This window comes from Epinephelus fuscoguttatus, linkage group LG6 (assembly GCF_011397635.1).
Source record: "Epinephelus fuscoguttatus linkage group LG6, E.fuscoguttatus.final_Chr_v1".
Taxonomy (NCBI): domain Eukaryota; kingdom Metazoa; phylum Chordata; class Actinopteri; order Perciformes; family Serranidae; genus Epinephelus; species Epinephelus fuscoguttatus.
The window spans coordinates 31,060,997-31,081,168 of record NC_064757.1 but is presented as its reverse complement, the minus strand read 5'-3'; the positions used below and the strand labels follow the sequence as shown (position 1 = coordinate 31,081,168).

Sequence of the window (20,172 nt, the reverse complement as noted above, 5' to 3'; positions counted from 1 at the left end):
TACAGACTGTTGTAATCTGCAGTTCTCACCACTAGATGCCACTAAATCCTACACACTGCTCCTTTAAAATAAAAGTAATTAGCAAACATTCTCACTTTTCCCCACTCATACTGGCATTCTTTCACTTTATCTCTCTGTCTGTAGTGTATAGATAATATCCGCTGTAATGGCTTGATGACCAGTGTGTTTGAGGAGAACTCTAAAGTCACCGTGCCTCATATGATCAAGTAAGTATGAATGTGTGTGTGAAGAGGAGCACCCATCTCTTCATGCCAGTTTTGTAACAACATATGATAAAGCATACCTGGGTGAAAATGTTACAGTTGTGTTGATGTACAATAAATGGTTAGGGTGTATGTTTTATGCTTTTTTAAATGTTTATTTCTGCTCAGATGTATTTTTGGTATCCACTCGTATTTCTTTGGGATATATGGATATTTATTTTATTCATTTATCTCTTTTGTACTTGGCTGTTTTTTGCTCAGCTACTTCATAACCTTTTCCTTGCTAAAGCAGCCCAGCAGTCACCCATGCTCGGTTGTGTGTGTGTGTATGTGTGTACGTGTGTATCCATCAGATCCGATGTGCGTCTCCATAAAGATGATGTTGACATTTGCTTCAGCAAGACGCTCAACTCCTGCAAGGTCCCCCAGATCCGCTACGCCAGCGTGGAGCGGCTGCTGGAGAGGCTGACCGACCTGCGCTTCCTCTCCATAGACTTCCTCAACACCTTCCTGCACACGTACAGGATTTTCACCACAGCAACGGTGGTCATGGATAAACTGGCCGACATCTACAAGAAGCCCTTCTCCTCCATACCTATCAGGTCATACAATGCAAACACACGAATATGCACTCTCACACACAGAAAAGGTGTTGACTCAAACACAACTGCTTGGTTTTATGTGTCTGTATATATGAATGAATGAAAAATGCAGTGAGTCTTTTGAGTGTGATTTTTAGCTTCTCTCTTTTTGTTGAATTCTGATGTAGTCAGATGTAGGTCAGTGTTTTGGACTCTCTGTCGACAAGGTTGACTACATACTGGCTGAAATACATACCAGCCTGTGTGGAGGCCAACAGAACAGATGCTTCAACATGGTTTCTGGCACAGCTATAGGAATATACTGTGTCAGATGAGGAGTTTCTCTCTCTGCTTTATTCATGCTCTCTTCTCTTATTAGGTCTCTGGCTGCATCATATTTGTGTGTTTATATTTCTTCCTCAACTTTACTTAATTTAGCTTTTCAACTGGAAAAGCTCTGTCTTTTCCTCCGCCCCAGGGCAGGTTTGTACGTAAAGCCTAACTCAGCGTGGCCTGTGGTTGCCTTCATTGGAAGAGAACAGGGAGGACTCATCCAGAGACTAGAGGTGTGCAGGAAGGGCAGTGGGGTTGTCAGAGCAAGTCCCTGCTCTTAAGGTCTTTACTTGCTTCATTTTTCCCCTAACGCCATTCGAGTTGGGCACATGAGCAACTCAGATATCCTTTTAGTCAAACCTTCCACTATTTAACTCTTTTACTCTCCGCCATCCTCCAGAGTCAGTACAATAGGAAGTTTAAAAGGAACATGATTTATTGTTTTTGAAGGTGCTTTTTAGCCATGTTGACTCTCTGCTGGTCAGTTGGCGCAGCTCTTTAGTCCAGACTGAAATATTTCAACAACTGTTGGATGGATTACCATAAAAATGTGTACAGACATTCATGGTCCCCAGAGGATGAATTCTCATGACTATGATGATCCTTTGACTTTTTCATCTAGTGCTGTCGTCAGGTCCATATCTTTGATTTGGCCAATACTTTGGTTAGTGACCATTTACCTGGGAAGGGTATGGGATGGGAAGCAGTTGAGAGAGGCCACTTCTGATGTCCTACCCTCTCCTGCCAACCCAAATCTCTGGCTGCCAGCATCACTTAAGCATATCCTGGTAGGATGCAAGACCAGCCTTACACAGGGACGTGGTAGCACAACCGGGAACTTAAGTGCTTGGCAGCTGAGCTTGAGACCAAGGGGTTAACCACCAACACCATGCCTCTCAAACCCCAGCATAAGTTCCAACGGCCTGCATCGTTTGTCTGGGAGGGAGAAAAACAAGTAACAAGCCTCTTGCCTTCTGATTCAAGCCTGCTACATGGAGCCAGGGACTGCGAAATGCATGCTGACTTGGGCCAGCGCCTCACTGTTCCACCCAAGATAGCAGCAACCAACTTATGACCAGACCTGGTTGTCTGGTTGAAGTCCAAACTGTCGACTGGGAGTATGCCATGGAGGAGGCGTTTGAACGCAAGGGATTGTGCTATGCTGATCTCATAACTGAAGCTGTGACTAGAGACTGGAAAGCTGAGGTGCGACCAGTCGAGGTCTGCTGTAGAGGCTTTGTAGCTACATCCACCACTAGGCTCCTCAAGGAACTTGAGATTAATAGGCAGGCCCAGAGGAAAGTGGTCGAGGATCTGGCCAATACAGCTAAGAGGTGCAGTCATTGGCTTTGACTGAGGAGAGAGGATCCCGTCTGGGCCCATAGGTGACCACGGAGGAGCCAACCCTCTGATACACACCCAGGCCTGATCAGCCTGTGGTAGGCCTGCCTCAGCGGAAGGTGTCTTGTGATAAAGGCCGAAACTCCTGATGATGTTGAGGTGCACAACTGATGATATGATGTGGTCATGTCTGCTGCCCAGCAGAAAATATCTGCTGTCAGGTAGCCATTTGTTTGCTTGTTTACTATCTGTTTATGAAAACACCATACCTGTTACACAGGAACATGTTAGCATACTGACATTAGCATTTAGCTGAAAGCACTGCTGTAAGTGTAGCCTCAGGGCCACTAGCACGGCTGTAGTCTCTTAGCCTTATTTTAACCTTGTGTATTTACATTTAATGGCTCTCTTAGAATTTTGAATATTATATCTTGCATTTGTTAATTTTTCCAAGTCTTTGAGTGAGCATTAATCATTTAATTTAATGTGTAATTGTTTGAATCCTCTGGCTGCTTTGTGTGTTGGCTGTCCTCTGCACCAGCTGGAATATGAGAGCTGCTTCAGTTAGACGCATTACTAACAGACACATTCACTGTGAAGATGTGCTTGTCATAATTATGACAATAAGCAAAAAAACATGATTTAAATTGTATTTCTTGAATTACCTTTGCTTAAATTATTCACATATGTATAAAATGTCCCTAAATGATCTCTTCAAACTTGCTGCCTCACCGAATTATTTGAACAGTGCATGGTTATTATAGGACTTGCGGTTTCAAGTCAGTCCATGGATCTTGTATTTGGGGGTTGGGTTGCGGAACTAATTGATAATATGCGTGGATCTTGAAAATCAGACCCGTGCAGAACTCTGCTGAGATTTTCACTCCTTTGTAAATACGTAGGTTGAACTTTGGAAGGCACTTCAGTTGAAGGATCCCAGGAAATTCCCAAATTACCCCTTTTGTTGGCTCACATACCTCTTGCTTTTTTTATTCCTTAATCAAAGAGGTACCCCCATTTAATTTTTGCCCCTTTAGAGTCTCCATTAGAGACTCCCTGCATACCACTGTCAGGGACACACACATGGTCTCATAAATGCATAAACACAGAGGTACACACACTTTAACACAGCTCTCTCTGTGCAACCGTTTTACACTGGATTTTCCTCCCATGCATGTGTTGATATTCGGTAGATGAACCCTCACATGCTGCCTCCTCTCCTCCTCAAACACACCTTTCCTCTTCCAAGAGATTCATCTATCATCCTTCCATCATCTTCCCTCAAGCCATCTTCTATCTTCTGTCTCCTCTTCTGCATTTTCATGTCTCAATCCAACCATCACCCTCATCCATTTAACCATTTTTCTGTGTCATCCATCCCCCTGTCTCTTCATGTCCCCACTAACTACAGGGTGCGGTACCACTCATTTGATCGTCTGTCCATCTCATCCATCTGTCCCGACTACAGTCTGAAGATCAAGAAGATAGCCATGGATCAACCCAAGTAACTGACTCTTCTCTCTCTGTCCTCTTTCTTGCTGTCTCTTTCCAACTTTTCCTGCTTGTTCTTGATCTGACACTTCATTGATGCATGACTTTCCTTTTTTAATCAACCTGCTATCTCTATCTCCTTATATGAATGTAAAAACTCCCAGTAGTTGTAGTTTCACCCGTTTGAAACATTTTAGGTTGATGACATGTAGATGGGAATGAGAGATGGGAAATAGTTTCTTCAATCTGCAGCCGGTCTGTAGCATGTTCTCTTACTGGAGCATCACTTCCTCAAGGCTGTTTTATTTCTCTGTATTCATATTGATCCCTTTTTGTCATTCCTATTCAGTCTGCTTTATGTCCTTCTCTTAAGCATCTTCCGCTGCTTGCTTCAAAGTTTTTCAGCATCCCTCCTCTCGGCTTTTCATGTATCTTTCCTTCCTCTATCTGCCTTTCATTTCTCCCTCTCCTCTTTCAGTCTGGGATGCGATTTGCTCCTCTATTTCCTGCTGAATAACTGGCTTGTGTGAATAAATGATGGATGTGTTTATCAGTGCATGATTACATGATTACTCCCTTGATGTATCTCTGTACACATGACTCTCTGAGCAGTGTTAATGTCACTGCAAAATGCTTGTTGATTAAAGCTTTGGCACTTTCATTGCCTGGTAAATAAGGCGTTTAAATGTTGCAAATGTAGTCTGTGATAAAAGATTGGAAACTTTCAGCTTTAAGGGTTTTTGAGGGGGTTCACATACACATTTGCTGAACAGTTTTAGGTTAATTGGACCCTTTCCATACATGGACCCAAGAGTTTAGGTCAGTGCAGCAGAACAATATTCCTAAATATTAGTCAGTACATCCAAAATAGCAAAGTTTTCTCCACTGGTCAAGTCCATTTTTATTCACAACAAAAATTATCTTAGGACACCTTTTATATAGAGCAGGCCCAGACCATACTCTTTAAAACCTCGAGTCTCCCGATCTCAGCTTAACTGACAAAATGTTTAACTTGTTAACTGGTGGAAAAAGCACCTTAAAAAGAGAGGGCAAACATGCCAACACATGGTTGCTTTTTACACACGTAATACACAAACCAACATTATCATAAGTTTGGAGTTCTGTTAAGTTCATTTGACAAGTGCATGTCCAGTGTTCACTCTTTTTTTAGCTCAGTTTTGGTCACCACCAACTGAAGGAAAATTCCTAGCTCTTTAGCTGCAAAATATTCAGCTATGTTGCCTAGTTGCCCATCTGCTGTTTGGTGCTGCTCTAGGTAGTGTACAGTGGGTTTTATCAGAACTTTTTCATTTTAAACAGCTTCCTGAGAGCACGTGGTACGAAAGCTAAAATAAGTCAACATTGGATTTTGTTTTCACACGGGGCACAAACAGCAGTTTCCTGGGTGAAAATGTTGAGTTTGTTTGCCCCATCCATCCTACCCGGCCTCCTCTCTATGCAGCCCTTATTACGTTTACTGGCCCTCTCCTTTGCTCCCAGCATAATTGCTATGCCTAAAGGGTTGCTGTCTAACAAGGACCATCTGTTGTCTTAGGGTTTATATGTGAGACCTCTTTCACATTACATGTAGTAATTTCATCCTTTGAATTTATAAAGACAACAATAAGAGCAGCTTTAACTTTATGATAACTTGACCTACTACTTCCTGTTCATTAAAAATTGGGAACCATGTATACAAAGCTCTAAAATTCCTACTATTCATCTGATGTGGATGTAAACACCCTAAAACTAGAGCCAAAGGATACATGGAAACCTCAAAGACATTGTTTTATTTCCAACCAAGTCTGCCGGAGCACAGACACAACACCAAACAAATTGCGTCACTGTTCTAATATTTTTTGACTGCACTGTTTGTGCCCACTCATTATAAGCCACTCTGGATTATCTAAATGCCTCGAATGTAACGCTGAATGCCTTGAGGTCTCCAGTGTACTGTGAAATTAGAAATTTTTCCATGAGACACTGTTTTCTACTTCTTTATGAATTCTAAATACACAATATTTTGACCCTAAACCAGATTAATGTCTCTAAGACAGGAAAAAATATCTGACAAAATTATTTTGCTAGTGAAACTTTTACTCCTTAAGGCACACAGACAAACAAGCTCTTATTTTGAGCTGCTGCAATTCCACGTTTTCTTTCCATCTTTTTTAAATATCCTATTATTTTGCTAACAAATGGCTTTTTTGCTCTTTCCAGGTCCTTGGAGCTGTTCTTTGCCACCAACCAGAACAACAGAGGTGGTGAGCACATAAACGACAAATCTCCTCGTCTCTGCCGCAAGTTCTCCTCTCCACCTCCTCTGTCCATCCCATCCCGCACCTCCTCCCCTGTCCAAACACGAAAGCTTTCCCTCCACTCACCCATCACTGCCAGGGTAGGAGGCCTCGACCTCACCAGTCCTCTGTCCAACTCCAGCCTCAACCACAACACCTCCCAGTCTGCAGCCAGTAGCCCCACATCTGCCTACACTCCCCAAACTCCGACACCTCAGACCCCGACTCCGACCGCCACCTCTCCTCCTCCTCCGTCATCCACCTCTCCTCCACCCAACAACAATAAGCCACTGCAGGAACAAGTTCCTCCCATCCCCTCATCTCCGGACCAGAGTCCCTGCTCGTCAGCAGAGGGGGAGGAGATGCCCAAGATCGATCCCTTCTGTGGCAAACTGAGACGGAGCATCCGCAGAGGTATGCTATAGTTTCCATTTTAATACAGTGCAAAAACATTTATGCTGTACAGAGCATTAAGACCAGGTTTGATTAAAATGTATATATATATATAGTATATTAGTGCCAGTGCAGAAGCAGTGTTTCACTGCCTTCTCAGGTTGAAAGTGTAAAGGCTGTTTCACCTCTGACCACACTCATTGATGCCGTGTCCTACACTGTAGCTTGACCTGCACCACCCCAAAAATGTGATGAGTAGAGAGAAGTCCGCTAGCTGCTAGGCTAATTCATACAATGTAAAATGCCATAGACTTGTGCTAAAAACATTAGCATGTTGTATTTGTGGGGAAAATGTGTCCAGCAGAAGACAAGTGCTTCATCTCTGAATGCCTTGAGTTATAATGAAGCGGATTTGTATACTTGTGTTTGAAATTGTCTCTATTATTATTTAATGTGTGTTTAATGTGTTTTTGGGTGTGTTTTGAGTCAACTAAATTTTACAGCACTTCACAGAAACCCCGCCACCGACTAGTGTTTTGGAGGTGTAACTACAGAGTGACACAGACACACCACCACACAAGTATAAATGCTCACAACAGCATAGGCCACATGTGTAGGCTACAGCGTAAGTTCTGCACAGAGCTGACGCACAAGTATGAATCCTGCTTCAGAATCATGACTAGGGATGGGTACCTTTCACATTTGAACCGATACGGTACCGATACCCGGTACCTGGGAATCGATACCAGTACGCAACGGTACCTGTTTTCAGTACTTTTTTTGCATGTATGTGTGGTAATAAAGGATATTTCATTTAGAATTTTTTTTTTTTTTTGTCAAAACTAACATTTATTTCTCAATATCAAACAGGATAAAACAACATCTAACACTGTAACATAATATCAAAAGGTAGCCTATATAATTGACTATGCAGCAGTTCTTTTTATTGCACAAAATGAACCCACTCCTACTACCTCCTATTCCTCCTCTTTCCCCTCTGGGAAAAATATGTGTGGGGGAGTGTAACGTTAAATTTAGAGAATATGAGGAACCGAGATGATAATAACTAAGGCAAGTTAAAATGCTTAACGTTAGAATGACCAGAACAAAGCCCAATCATCTTAAACACTAAGCTTATTAATTACCTGGAACCAATGTAGCTGATGCCCTGCTTAATCACCGTCGTCATCATCGAACGTTAATCCCACTTCTTCTGCCCCGATGCTGGCTGCGGATGACAACGAGCCGCTAGCTGCAGGTGTGCTAACACCGGGAGAAGTAGCCTTAACTTTCAGGCTGTCAAATACTGTGGAGTCGTCAGCCTTTAAAAACACCTTGTGCTTGACCAGGTGCTTCCTCAGGTTTGAGGTATTTCCGTAGCTGGCCTTGTGTCGCAAATATTGCAGCGAGCGTAGTCTACATCAAACTTTGAGATATGGAGCCACATCTTCAACCTCTTTCTCTCACCCATGCTGCTTTGTTGATAGTTGCTACTGACGTGATCATGCTCTCGTGCGTACAATGCTGCGTTCACGATAGGCAGCGAAAACGTCACTCCTCCACTCTCGAAGTCCCTAGGATGCGTTCAGGTACCGAAATGTGGTACCGTTTGATTTTACATGAATCGATACTTGGGATTACCGGCCGAATTTGGTCGGTACCAATAAAAGTACCGAACTCGGTACCCATCCCTAATCATGACGTGGTTAGATGTGGTTAGATGTGAGCTTTTTTCACCTTTAGCCATACCCAACAGTGATGTCTCCATGTATTGACACCCCCTGGAAAACACTACCACATTACTGTAGCAAGATAAGAAGGTAGGGAGTTCAGGAGGTGTCACATTACTCCTAAACCAGATTAAAAATCATTTAATGCCAGCTTTCAGTATTGACAGTTTTCCATTTTAAGTGCCACAGACGCATTACGGTCTGTACCAAAAAAGTATTGAGGATCAATACCCAGTCCTACTGTACATAAACACTTTATTGATAATATGGATATAGCCAGTCTCACTAAATAGCACATTTTGAAAGGCTTAAGTGGTGACCTGCTTCTAGAAATTCAGTCGAAAGATACTTTAAAAAGAAAAATCACATAATATTTATGAAAGCAACAGAGATATTCTGTGGGCATTTCAAGAAGGTTTAATTATACAAAAATATAATGATTGTAATTATTTTATGGGGGAATGTAACGGCAGAATTGTGAAGCATCTGCAGATTATTCATATTCTCATTCTGTGTTTCTACACTGCACTTAGCTCATTAAGATATTGTCTATGGCTGAACGTCGACATATAGTCTTACTGGTGTGCTGAAATGCTCATGAAGAGCTGGAGGTCACTTGTCAAATGGCACAGTGTGAAGTGCTCCCTTTTAGAGCAGAACAGGCGCCTGGTGGGACATCATTATCTGCTCACATTTGTGTGCTTGAGTCTTCCCACCACACACACTCAGATCTTCTAATAGTGGTGTTAAACAGCCCTCTCAGACTGGAGAGAGATAGTGTCAGGGCATCTGAAGCAGCACAGCAAGGACAAGCTGCAGTAAGACTCTCATTAGCATGCACACACATAAAATATGTGTGTGTGTGTGTGTGTGTGTGTGTGTGTGTGTGTGTGTGTGTGTGTGTTTGTCAGTGGCAGCTGCTTAAAGTTTACTAGGAGACAAGAGCCATTAGCACTCGTACCATCAAACCACTCTCACCTCCTCTGCATAGTTCCTCACAGTTTCTTTAGCTTGTAATCAGATGTTTATGTGTTTATATGTATCCATGCACATGTAGCTATTTGCATATCTTCCTATTTGTCTGTTGATCGTGCCCTTTCTCTTGGCCTTTCTTTGTCACTGACAAATTACCGGTGTGACATTCTGCATATACAGTACAGGCCAAAAGTTTGGACACACCTTCTCATTCAATGCGTTTTCTTTATTTTCATGACTATTTACATTGTACGATCTCACTGAAGGCATCAAAACTATGAATGAACACATGTGGAGTTATGTACTTAACAAAAAAAGGTGAAATAACTGAAAACATGTTTTATATTCTAGTTTCTTCAAAATAGCCACCCTTTGCTCTGATTACTGCTTTGCACACTCTTGGCATTCTCTCCATGAGCTTCAAGAGGTAGTCACCTGAAATGGTTTCCACTTCACAGGTGTGCCTTATCAGGGTTAATTAGTGGAATTTCTTGCTTTATCAATGGGGTTGGGACTGTCAGTTGTGTTGTGCAGAAGTCAGGTTAATACACTGCCGACAGCCCTATTGGACAACTGTTAAAATTCATATTATGGCAAGAACCAATCAGCTAACTAAAGAAAAACGAGTGGCCATCATTACTTTAAGAAATGAAGGTCAGTCAGTCCGGAAAATTGTAAAAACTTTAAATGTGTCCCCAAGTGGAGTCGCAAAAACCATCAAGCGCTACAACGAAACTGGCACACATGAGGACCGACCCAGGAAAGGAAGACCAAGAGTCACCTCTGCTTCTGAGGATAAGTTCATCCGAGTCACCAGCCTCAGAAATCGCAAGTTAACAGCAGCTCAGATCAGAGACCAGATGAATGCCACACAGAGTTCTAGCAGCAGACCCATCTCTAGAACAACTGTTAAGAGGAGACTGCGAATCAGGCCTTCATGGTCAAATAGCTGCTAGGAAACCACTGCTAAGGAGAGGCAACAAGCAGAAGAGATTTGTTTGGGCCAAGAAACACAAGGAATGGACATTAGACCAGTGGAAATCTGTGCTTTGGTCTGATGAGTCCAAATTTGAGATCTTTGGTTCCAACCGCCGTGTCTTTGTGAGACGCAGAAAAGGTGAACGGATGGATTCCACATGCCTGATTCCCACTGTGAAGCATGGAGGAGGAGGTGTGATGGTGTGGGGGTGTTTTGCTGGTGACACTGTTGGGGATTTATTCAAAATTGAAGGCACACTGAACCAGCATGGCTACCACAGCACAGTTGGACGATTATTTATTTTTCAACAGGACAATGACCCCAAACACACCTCCAGGCTGTGTAAGGGCTATTTGACCAAGAAGGAGAGTGATGGAGTGCTGCGGCAGATGACCTGGCCTCCACAGTCACCGGACCTGAACCCAGTCGAGATGGTTTGGGGTGAGCTGGACCGCAGAGTGAAGGCAAAGGGGCCAACAAGTGCTAAACACCTCTGGGAACTCCTTCAAGACTATTGGAAAACCATTTCAGGTGACTACCTCTTGAAGCTCATGGAGAGAATGCCAAGAGTGTGCAAAGCAGTAATCAGAGCAAAGGGTGGCTATTTTGAAGAAACTAGAATATAAAACATGTTTTCAGTCACTTCACCTTTTTTTGTTAAGTACATAACTCCACATGTGTTCATTCATAGTTTTGATGCCTTCAGTGAGAATCTACAATGTAAATAGTCATGAAAATAAAGAAAAGCATTGAATGAGAAGGTGTGTCCAAACTTTTGGCCTGTACTGTATATATTAAAGACTCATCAGGTGAAGTAGGCAATCTCTCTGTCTGTCAAGCTGAGTGAAATTGGTTGGAATTAAACAACAGATGCATTTGTGAGGCAACAGGATGCATTACTGTAATTAGTAACACGAGCATCTACAGTGTAAAGCTCCTGGTAACCAGGTGATGTGTGGTGTCTTTGGTACTTAAAGGACACTTTGCAGAATTTCCAACCAGCCTTGTATCACAACAACATTGGTAGTGTGTGTAAATGAACTGTGGTAAAATTCCCTCCATCTTACCAGTGCCCAGATCAACCTGGTCGTCTCTCAGCTCAAATCTGCCAGATGTTGTGTTTCACTGGCTCCAGGGCTGTTACAGATTGAATTTCTGAATTTTTGTATGCCTGCAACCATGGACATAAAAAAAAATTAGCATAGCATTAGTTCAGACAGGACACAATGTCAAGCTCAGCTCACATCCCAGCTACATCAGCTGATCTCAAACAGCCCAATCAATTGATGGAGCAGCTGATTGATGGAAGAGAGTCAGCTGATAGATCACAGGATTCCTTTCTATGCAACCAATCAGCGAACCTCATTCGGGACACCATATTTAAACTGCTCTGACCTGCTTACTGTTGCTGCTTCCTCTGCAAGCTGCTTTGCAACCCGTCTCCACCCCAGCTCCTCCTTTTCATGCTGTGTCTGACTTATCAATGTCATTTCTGTTTGTCATTGATGCTGCTCTGTTCTGTTACTGGGGGGTCTTTGCTGCTGCTCTCCCTGCGTTAGGCTTTCCATGTAGACGCATGGAAGGGCAGGGAGGTTTGCATTCTCTGCCTCAGGCTTTCGTCATTTTCACGTGGAAGGGCAAACAGGTGTGCTTTCTTTACCTTATGGCTTTCGACGCAGGCGTGTGGAAGGGCGGAGAGGTGTGCTCTCTCCACCTAAGGCTTTCCACATAGGCACATGGAAGAAACTTTCTGTATAGGCCAGAGGAAAGGCAGAGAGGCCCCAGGACAGTGCTATACCGCCAAATATAATACTGCAGATGGAAATGAAGTTTTCTGTGACTAAAGTGTTCTGACTGAAATGTAGAAGTGGATCAAGAAAGAGACACACCCCTCTCTTTTGTCTTTGTTTCCCAACCTCAGACCAAACTCCAATCAAATAGTAAAACTAGGCAGCACTGATCAAATAAAAAAACACAATTCTGTTACTGTACTGCCTCTTTCTCACGTAAATGTCTCCAAAAACATACTTTAGTGCACTGTTTAGCTGTAATATTGTGAACAGGAAGTGGGTCCCATGCTGTTTCCTGTATTGTAAAAAAGTCTGACAAAACTGAACCATTATGAACCAAGAGTCTGTTACTACTTTGCCTATTTCTCACCTAATTTTATCTTACTGTTTAACTGTGATTTGAGTTCAGCTGTTATCAGCAGGCTACTATATTGTGTCCTCTGTCAAAAAGGTTAAGTTTGCAATACATCACCTACCAGCAGGTGCGTTTAGTGGTCCAGTGCGGCACAGTGCATTTTGGTAGTTGTAGATTTTCTACCTCTTGAGCAGAAGAGAATAACATGGCCTTTTTCTACAGCGTAGACAGCCTAGTTTTATGAAAACACCATCTTTCTGGCAGTGAAATACTTCTTAATGGCTGAATGCATAAGGGTGACAAATTAAAGGAAAAACCTGAATAAATGAGTGTAGAAACATAATGAATGCAAGTGCATCCACACAGGAAACTAGGTGACATTGAATGGTTTGAAACATACAATATTTCATGATCCTCTAAATCCTCAGATCTCAACCCAGTTGTGCACCTGCGGCACATGTAAATGAACACTTACTTGGACACAAAACGTGCAGGGAACAAATAAAAGTGTTGATGTTATCAACTGGTTATAGTGAGTGATTTCTGCATGGCTGTGAACTTAAGTGTAATAAAGTTCTTCTCTCCAGTAGAAGAGAATGGCCACCACCATGACTATAACCATCATCACCATCATCATAATCATCATCATCATTGTTATTCTTGTCCCTGTCCTCATGTCTAGCTGTGCTGGAGTCGGTGTCACTGGAGAAAATTATCCCCGAGTCTCCTCAGAGCAGTGAAGCAGGAGACATGTCTCCAAGTCGCTCTCCTTCCACACCTCGACACCTCCGCTACAGACAGCCTGGAGGTAAGACTGTGTGTGTGTGTGTGTGTGTGTGTGTGTGTGTGTGTGTGTGTGTGCGCGCGCCTCTGTGGTTTTATGACTCATAACTAGACCACAGTGCCATAGCTAAAGGCCCTCACAGTGGGCAGTGCTGTGCCCACTGACAGGCCACTCGGCAGAGCCAGGCAAACATCCCTGACCCTGGAGGCCAACATCTTTAGTGCGGCAGCATAATATAAAGCTCAAATACAGCCAGACCATGGCATAAATGGTCCTGTGTGACTGAGGGAAGATGACTTTAAAAGTCGTGGGTTTGTTTTCCTTGATCACAGTGGGGACTTTTGTGTGGCTGCTGGAAATGAAACCCAATCACCAGAATAAATGTTGGAATTGTACATTTCTCCAAACCATGGATATTTAACATTTGTATGTTGTTATTTAGTGATTTGTTGAAACTTTACATTTCCTTATGTTTAGATTTTGGTGAGTAATGTGTTTTTATGTTTAGGCACAAAATCCATTTGGTTATGATTTGGAAAAATCAAGTTTTGGCCTAAAATACCTGGATTTGGCAGCACAGTCACAACTGTAATGGTTATGTAGACACAATTACAGAGCGCTTCGAGTTAGGGGGCTGAAATCGACAGAGCGGCTTCCTGGAGGCGCAATGAGGCCGCTCTATGAGTTTAAGCCTCCTAGACCGAGGTTTTAATGAGATAGAGTGTCCGTCCACTAGCCCTACCCTGGGCCCAATGCTAAGGTATTGGAACTGGACATGCTCTGTCCGATTCCAATACTTTAACATGATGTCAAAGGTATGGCAAATGGACAGGGCTATATATTCCCAAATGCTTTAGCTTAGGGGGCTGAAATTTTGAGGTGTGCATCCACCTGGGGAGACCTTTTGGCCTGCAGGCCTCCTGAGTTTGGGGCCAATCCGAGATGGCTGAATTTCCGGCCCAAAATTGGAAAACCAGCCAAAATTCAACCTCCACCGATCAGCTTTGTTTTTTCAGAGCGGAACGCTTGGAACGATGGGGGCGACAGGAACTGTATTTCAGCCCCCTAGCTCAAGTGGTTTGGGAGATATAGCTCTGTCCATTTGCTATACCTTTGGCATAATGTTGAGGTATTGGAATTGGAATAAGTGTGTCCAGTTGCAACACCTTACCATTGGGCTCAGGATAGGGCAAGTTGACAGACGCTCTATGTCCTCAGCCCTTTGAACTAGAGGGCTGAAATAGACAGAGCAGCTTCTTGGAGGTGCGACAAGGCCGCTCTTTCAGCCCTCTGGCCTGTGCCGTTAAGGAGATAGAGTGCCTGTCCACTTGGTGGCTGCCGAGCTGCAGACCACTGTTTAGGATCAACAAACAACAGAATCAGTTGTTTCTTAGCGAGACATTGGCAACCACTGATGACAAAGTCAGCTCATACACAGTTTACAGAAACATACAATGCTAATGTTTTCTTTTGGCAACTGGTCTGGAAGATACTGTCAATGACGAGGAGGTAAAGCATATTTATGGTCCGCAATGTGCATGTGCATGTAACAAGAAATGCAATGTTGGTGATTTCGAGTTTTATATATGATAATAAAGACAATAAATGATGAATAGGTGAATTTTCAGATTTGTATTTTGCATCTGTAGTTTCTATTATATAGCAAGTACCAACAAGAATTAGTACAAATTCATATTTTTCTTTTGATATGTTTATGACTAATGTAATAAATAAATGCGCTAAATAAACTTGGACATTATCTACAAACAACATATTATTTTCATGCAAACTGCTGGTTTGAAAAGTTGATTTTATTCATAGCCATTCAATTTGCCATAGCGCTTATTAACTCAGCCTGCAATGTACAGATTGTTATGGCAATATTTGCTTCAATAGATCATTTACATGAATAGTAAGACAAACTTTGAATTGTTTGCCATGTGCATACTGCGTACCTCTCATCAGAGGGTTACCAAGCAACCATCACCTATGTGGTTATTAATTATGTTGACACAGGAAAACGTTGCAATTAATATAATAGCCAATTTGACATTTAGGTTAAAAAAAGACATGATACAAAAAACGGTTATTTTGATTTGTGACCAATCATGTTTCATTATGTTTGTAGGAAATTGAAGTTTAGTTGTAATCACTTGTGTCGACTCCTCTTGATGATGCGACGAAAAATCATAACAGCATTGTTGCCGTTGATGATAATTATGTGTTTATGTGTGTGTGCAGTCCAGTCAGGGGAGAACTCACGCTGCTCAGTCTCTCCTGCCTCAGCCTTCGCTATTGCCACCGCAGCAGCAGGACATGGTTCGCCACCAGGTACACACACACACACACACACACACACACACACACACACACACACACACACACAATGATTAAACATACTGTAAAACTGCAGAAAAGGAAAAGATGTGTTTAAAAATGATATATCATTAAACATAGGAGGTTTTGTTTCTTGTTTCACTTTGCAAAGTTGTAGTATTTTTATCTGATACCAAATCAGTAATATTTAATATTTACAGTCCTCAAAAGGTACAAAAGTATCAGAAGGACATATGATGTTTTTACTTTGTTAATTCATCCTTCAGCAGCCATTATTACTGTGAATATTAGTATTTACATGCAAAGCGTATGACCAGCTCATATAATACATTTTGTAGAAGAGATAGCATCGCCTGGAAACTGTAAAAATGTAAATAAAATTGTCACTCACCTCAATTACAAAAAGACCTTAACAGGTTTTATATTCCCAACACTTCTTCAGCTACCCCAATACAACAGAGATGGATTGTATTTCTGCTGGTCAAAGCCTTAAAAGAATAAAGTAAAATAAATAAATAAATAAAATAAAAATGATAAATAAATGAATAAAAAACATTATATTATTATATTTATTTATTTATTTATTAAGGTTTTGAAACTATGGAAATGGTTGACAGTGAGGTCTGTTGATTATCAGCACATCACTGTGGGTGTATTGATCCTTTAAAATGCTGACTACATGGTGACATATTGAAACTCAAAAATTTCAGAACATGTACTTTTACTTTTGAAAGTTAAGTACAGTTTGCTGCAAATTATTTTATTTTATTAATTATTATTTGAAATACTTTAAAGCATTTTTTTTTAACTTATACTACGTTTTCAATACTTTTCAATCACTAACAGATTTTGTTTTGTTGGTAATTACACTTGTAATCCTCAGTTCATCACTGAACTTTTATATCATCACACAATAATACAACTTTCTCTCTGTCTCTCTCTGTCTCTCTCTCTCTCTGTCTCTCTCTCTCTCTCTCTCTCTCTTCTCTTTTTGGTTTTTAATTTTTCCTCCAGTGTTCACTAACTCTGAAAGAACTTGTGATAAAGAGTTCATCATCCGCCGAGCTGCAACTAACAGAGTCCTCAACGTGCTGCGGCACTGGGTTTCCAAACACTCACAGGTCTGTCTGCACCCACTACTGTCTGTGTGTGTGTTTGTGTAGGTGTGTGTGGGGGGGTCCCCTGTTTTTGCTGGGGTGATCAAGTCTGCGGTCTCATTAAAACAGGCATCTGATGCATTCTCTCTCTGCTCCGCTGCTCTCACTTGAGCATGTAAACAGGCACATGCACACAAACACACACTGAATATTGTTGCCGTGTCAACTGGACGACCAGCTCAACTCGCCACAGTCCACTTACTCCTCTGCTAAACAGCCAGTGTTGCCTCTAATGAAGTGAATATCACGGTAATTGTCTGACTCCCTGCTTGGAGGTCTAACTGCATCGATCTGTTTTATGTATTTTTGTTCAATAACACAAAATGCTGTCATGACAGGCCAGCGTTAGTCGGCTTATTAACGCAGAGGTAAAAGAACACACACACATATACACCCACTCACGTTTTTCTTTGGGAGGCCAGAGAACAAAGAGCTTGTTAAAACTGACCTTTGAACAAGAGTTAAATTGGGGTGGAAGTGAAAGGAAAAACGAGGAGGAAAAGAAGGTGTTCAGGCTGGAAGGACTGAGGGGGCTCAGGAGGAGGAGGAGGGAATAGTCAGAAGACATGAAGGATTATACAGCAGTGATTGATGATGGATCAGACCAATGTGTGGAGACTAGAGAAAGCCATATGATATATATACAATGACAATATATAAATATGTCAACCATCAGATCATTCACCGTGCTGTTTATACTGATGTGGTAGCTGCCTCTTTAATATCTCTGAGTGTATTAGGACCATGTTGCAAATCAAAGATGAGGGCAGATTTATAGAAGTATTGGATTTATATAGGATTTCTGTATCATGGTAGTTTTTAATTGATCAGTCGCTGATTGATCAGTTTGCTGGATTATCTTAAAACAGACATTCTCAGTTGATTTTCCAGAATGTAATGCTGTTACGTTTGGGATGTGGGTAAAGTTAAAGTACAGGGGACAGCTTTTGTGATGTGGCCGACTTTAATGACCACAATAACAGCTGGACAGCAGAACTCTGACAGTAAAAAGTCTTTCTCCTTTCTCCTAACAGCCCCTTTTCACTAACAGGGGCTACGACTCACACTGTACCTCTACTTGCCTGGGGTTAAATGTCAGTTGGAACAATCAACTGTAAAAATAATGGACGTAGCTTCTGTGACATCGCCCATTGGTTTGTGGACTCCTGTTGTGAATCCTCAATTTCAACCAGGTCCAACTCCAAAGTCGTTGAAATCTGGCGCCTGGTCAGTGACTTCTGACATCAGACACTGACATAAAGTAGTTAAGGTGAATGAAAGTTAAGGTGGAAGTCCGAGTAGGATTGATCGGAGGGGGGGTGGATGGGTTCAACAGCCACCAACTTTCACCTGGGAGGCTGGCGTTCATTTCTCATAAGACTGTAAAGCCAAACCCTGTTCGTTTTTCCTAAACCCAACCATGTGCGTGTGTTGCTGAAGGAAAAAAACATCTGTTCACGATTTTTGTACTGTATGCAAACTGTACATTTCCTCTGAAAACGGAAGTGTATTTTGAAAACTGACAATGCATATAACAGGCAGAACTTGTCATGACGTCCCAAAATGTCAACAAGCAACACACCCAGGGTACCTTGCACGTCATATGTCAGCACGGAAAGTCTGTGTGAAGATAAGTGTGTGATGGGGTTGGAGAGAGAATGTCAATTTAAGCGTTTAGTCTGTCGCCATCTTGGTTTTTTGGAGCCAGAAGTGACCATATTTAGGCAAGAGGGTGGAGCTGTAGGGAGTGAGGGATGGATCTGACTGAGAAGCTGAGGACACAATCAGCACAGAGCCTCTCACTCAAAGGAGTCACGCCCTTAATTATGCATAATGTTAAGCCTTAATAACATTCGTATACGTTTATTATGTAAAAATCCATCCCCTGTACAGTCGTCATGAAGCTGGGAATTAGCAAGAGAGACCAAAACCCTTTTTTGCACCAGGCTGTAAACATGTTTATTTCTGCTGTAAAGTTGGGCCTCTTAACACGGTGGTCTTAACACGGTGGACTCTCTCTTGGAGCCAGCCTCAAGTGGTTGGCTTCATTTTTTTAGCCCCAGAGGTTGCCGCTTCATTGGAACAACTCATGTTAACGTTCTGAAATTCTGTTGTTTACTTAGTAGGGTCCTCAGAGTTACTGCAGTGGGGGAGCAAATTTTTCTTTTTTTCCAAAATTCATCTGTGTCTAAAAGAAAGAAAATGAATTCATTGAAAAATTCACTGACATGAATCCAGCATATTATTGGCAAAAATAAACTGGCTATCCATCAAACCTATTTAATTTACCGCACACAACATTAATGACAGCTACCTGTTACCCACGAGTTTTTGGCAATCATGTGAGCTAGCCAACATTAAATTACTGTGCGATACTTTTATTTGCTCACGTATTGGCTAATTAGCTGTATTATTATGTGAAGTATTTGGACGGTCTTGTGGGCCACAATAAACCATTTTGTAACTCTACACTCTACACACGAAAAGAAAAGTTTAAACTGTAAAATATACATAATAACTATTAAATAATTATGTCAAAAACCCTGTTAACATCAGTAAAATATATCTCTTATCAAAAGAAATATCAACATCAGTGTCTGATATGATGATGCATGATAGAAGATTATGTTCACTCCAAACATCCATCTTTGTGAGGACCAATTAGAGCTTCAGAGAAGACTTAGAAAGTAAGAAAAAGCATGTTTTGGTTAACCTTCACTTCTGGTTTTAGAGTCGAGTCAGAATTAGGGCTAGGGGTAGTGCTTGGTGCTGGGGGACCGATTACGTATGTCAACAAGGGTCCTTTTAAAGTAATTAATTTGTGTTTGTGTTCAGGACTTTGAGATGAACGGGGAGCTGAAGATGGCAGTGATTTGTCTCCTGGAGGAGGTGCTCAGAGATCCGGACCTCCTGCCACAGGAGCGAAAAGCTACTGCCAACATACTAAGGTAACACACACCTGTATTTTATTCTATTGTGTTATGTTCTCCTGTATTTATGCTGTGTTGTTTTTTCTATTCTCTACTATTCTATCCTCCTGAGACCCTGTGTCCTCGTATGAGAACATCACATTTTGGGTTTACTTGACCTTATACTTCATTCTACTTAACTTAGATCTGTTGTCCTTGTTTGTGGACACTTTTTGTGCCATCTAATGGTGGTCCTGACACAAAAGTGAACAAAACATGATCACATTTTATGATAGCAACTTGTTTATTTATGATTAATAATGTTTGTAGTTTGATATGGCAACAAATTTTACCAATTTTAGCAACAATAACAAGCTAAGACGCTGTTAATTAGGAAGTACTTGTTTGAAGACACTGGGACTTCATTGTCATTTCATTTGAGGACACTGGGACTTAATTATCATTGATGATGTTTCATTTTTTACACTTATCGGGT

The 20,172-nt window shown here is 41.7% G+C and overlaps 1 protein-coding gene across 4 annotated transcripts in view; it reads left to right on the top strand.

The window, feature by feature from the left end:
* Positions 1-20,172, top strand: part of LOC125890593 (ras-specific guanine nucleotide-releasing factor 2) — a 74,512-nt gene that overhangs the window by 46,069 nt on the left and 8,271 nt on the right. For 2 of the 4 annotated variants that reach the window (XM_049579299.1, XM_049579298.1), the window contains exons 14-21: positions 145-227; positions 578-826; positions 3,891-3,983; positions 6,191-6,681; positions 13,172-13,297; positions 15,515-15,604; positions 16,625-16,731; positions 19,603-19,715. In XM_049579299.1, the coding sequence (XP_049435256.1) occupies positions 145-227; positions 578-826; positions 3,891-3,983; positions 6,191-6,681; positions 13,172-13,297; positions 15,515-15,604; positions 16,625-16,731; positions 19,603-19,715 (1,352 nt within the window). The remainder of the gene's footprint in view (positions 1-144; positions 228-577; positions 827-3,890; positions 3,984-6,190; positions 6,682-13,171; positions 13,298-15,514; positions 15,605-16,624; positions 16,732-19,602; positions 19,716-20,172) is intronic. The other 2 variants (XM_049579300.1, XM_049579301.1) reach the window with 1 other exon arrangement.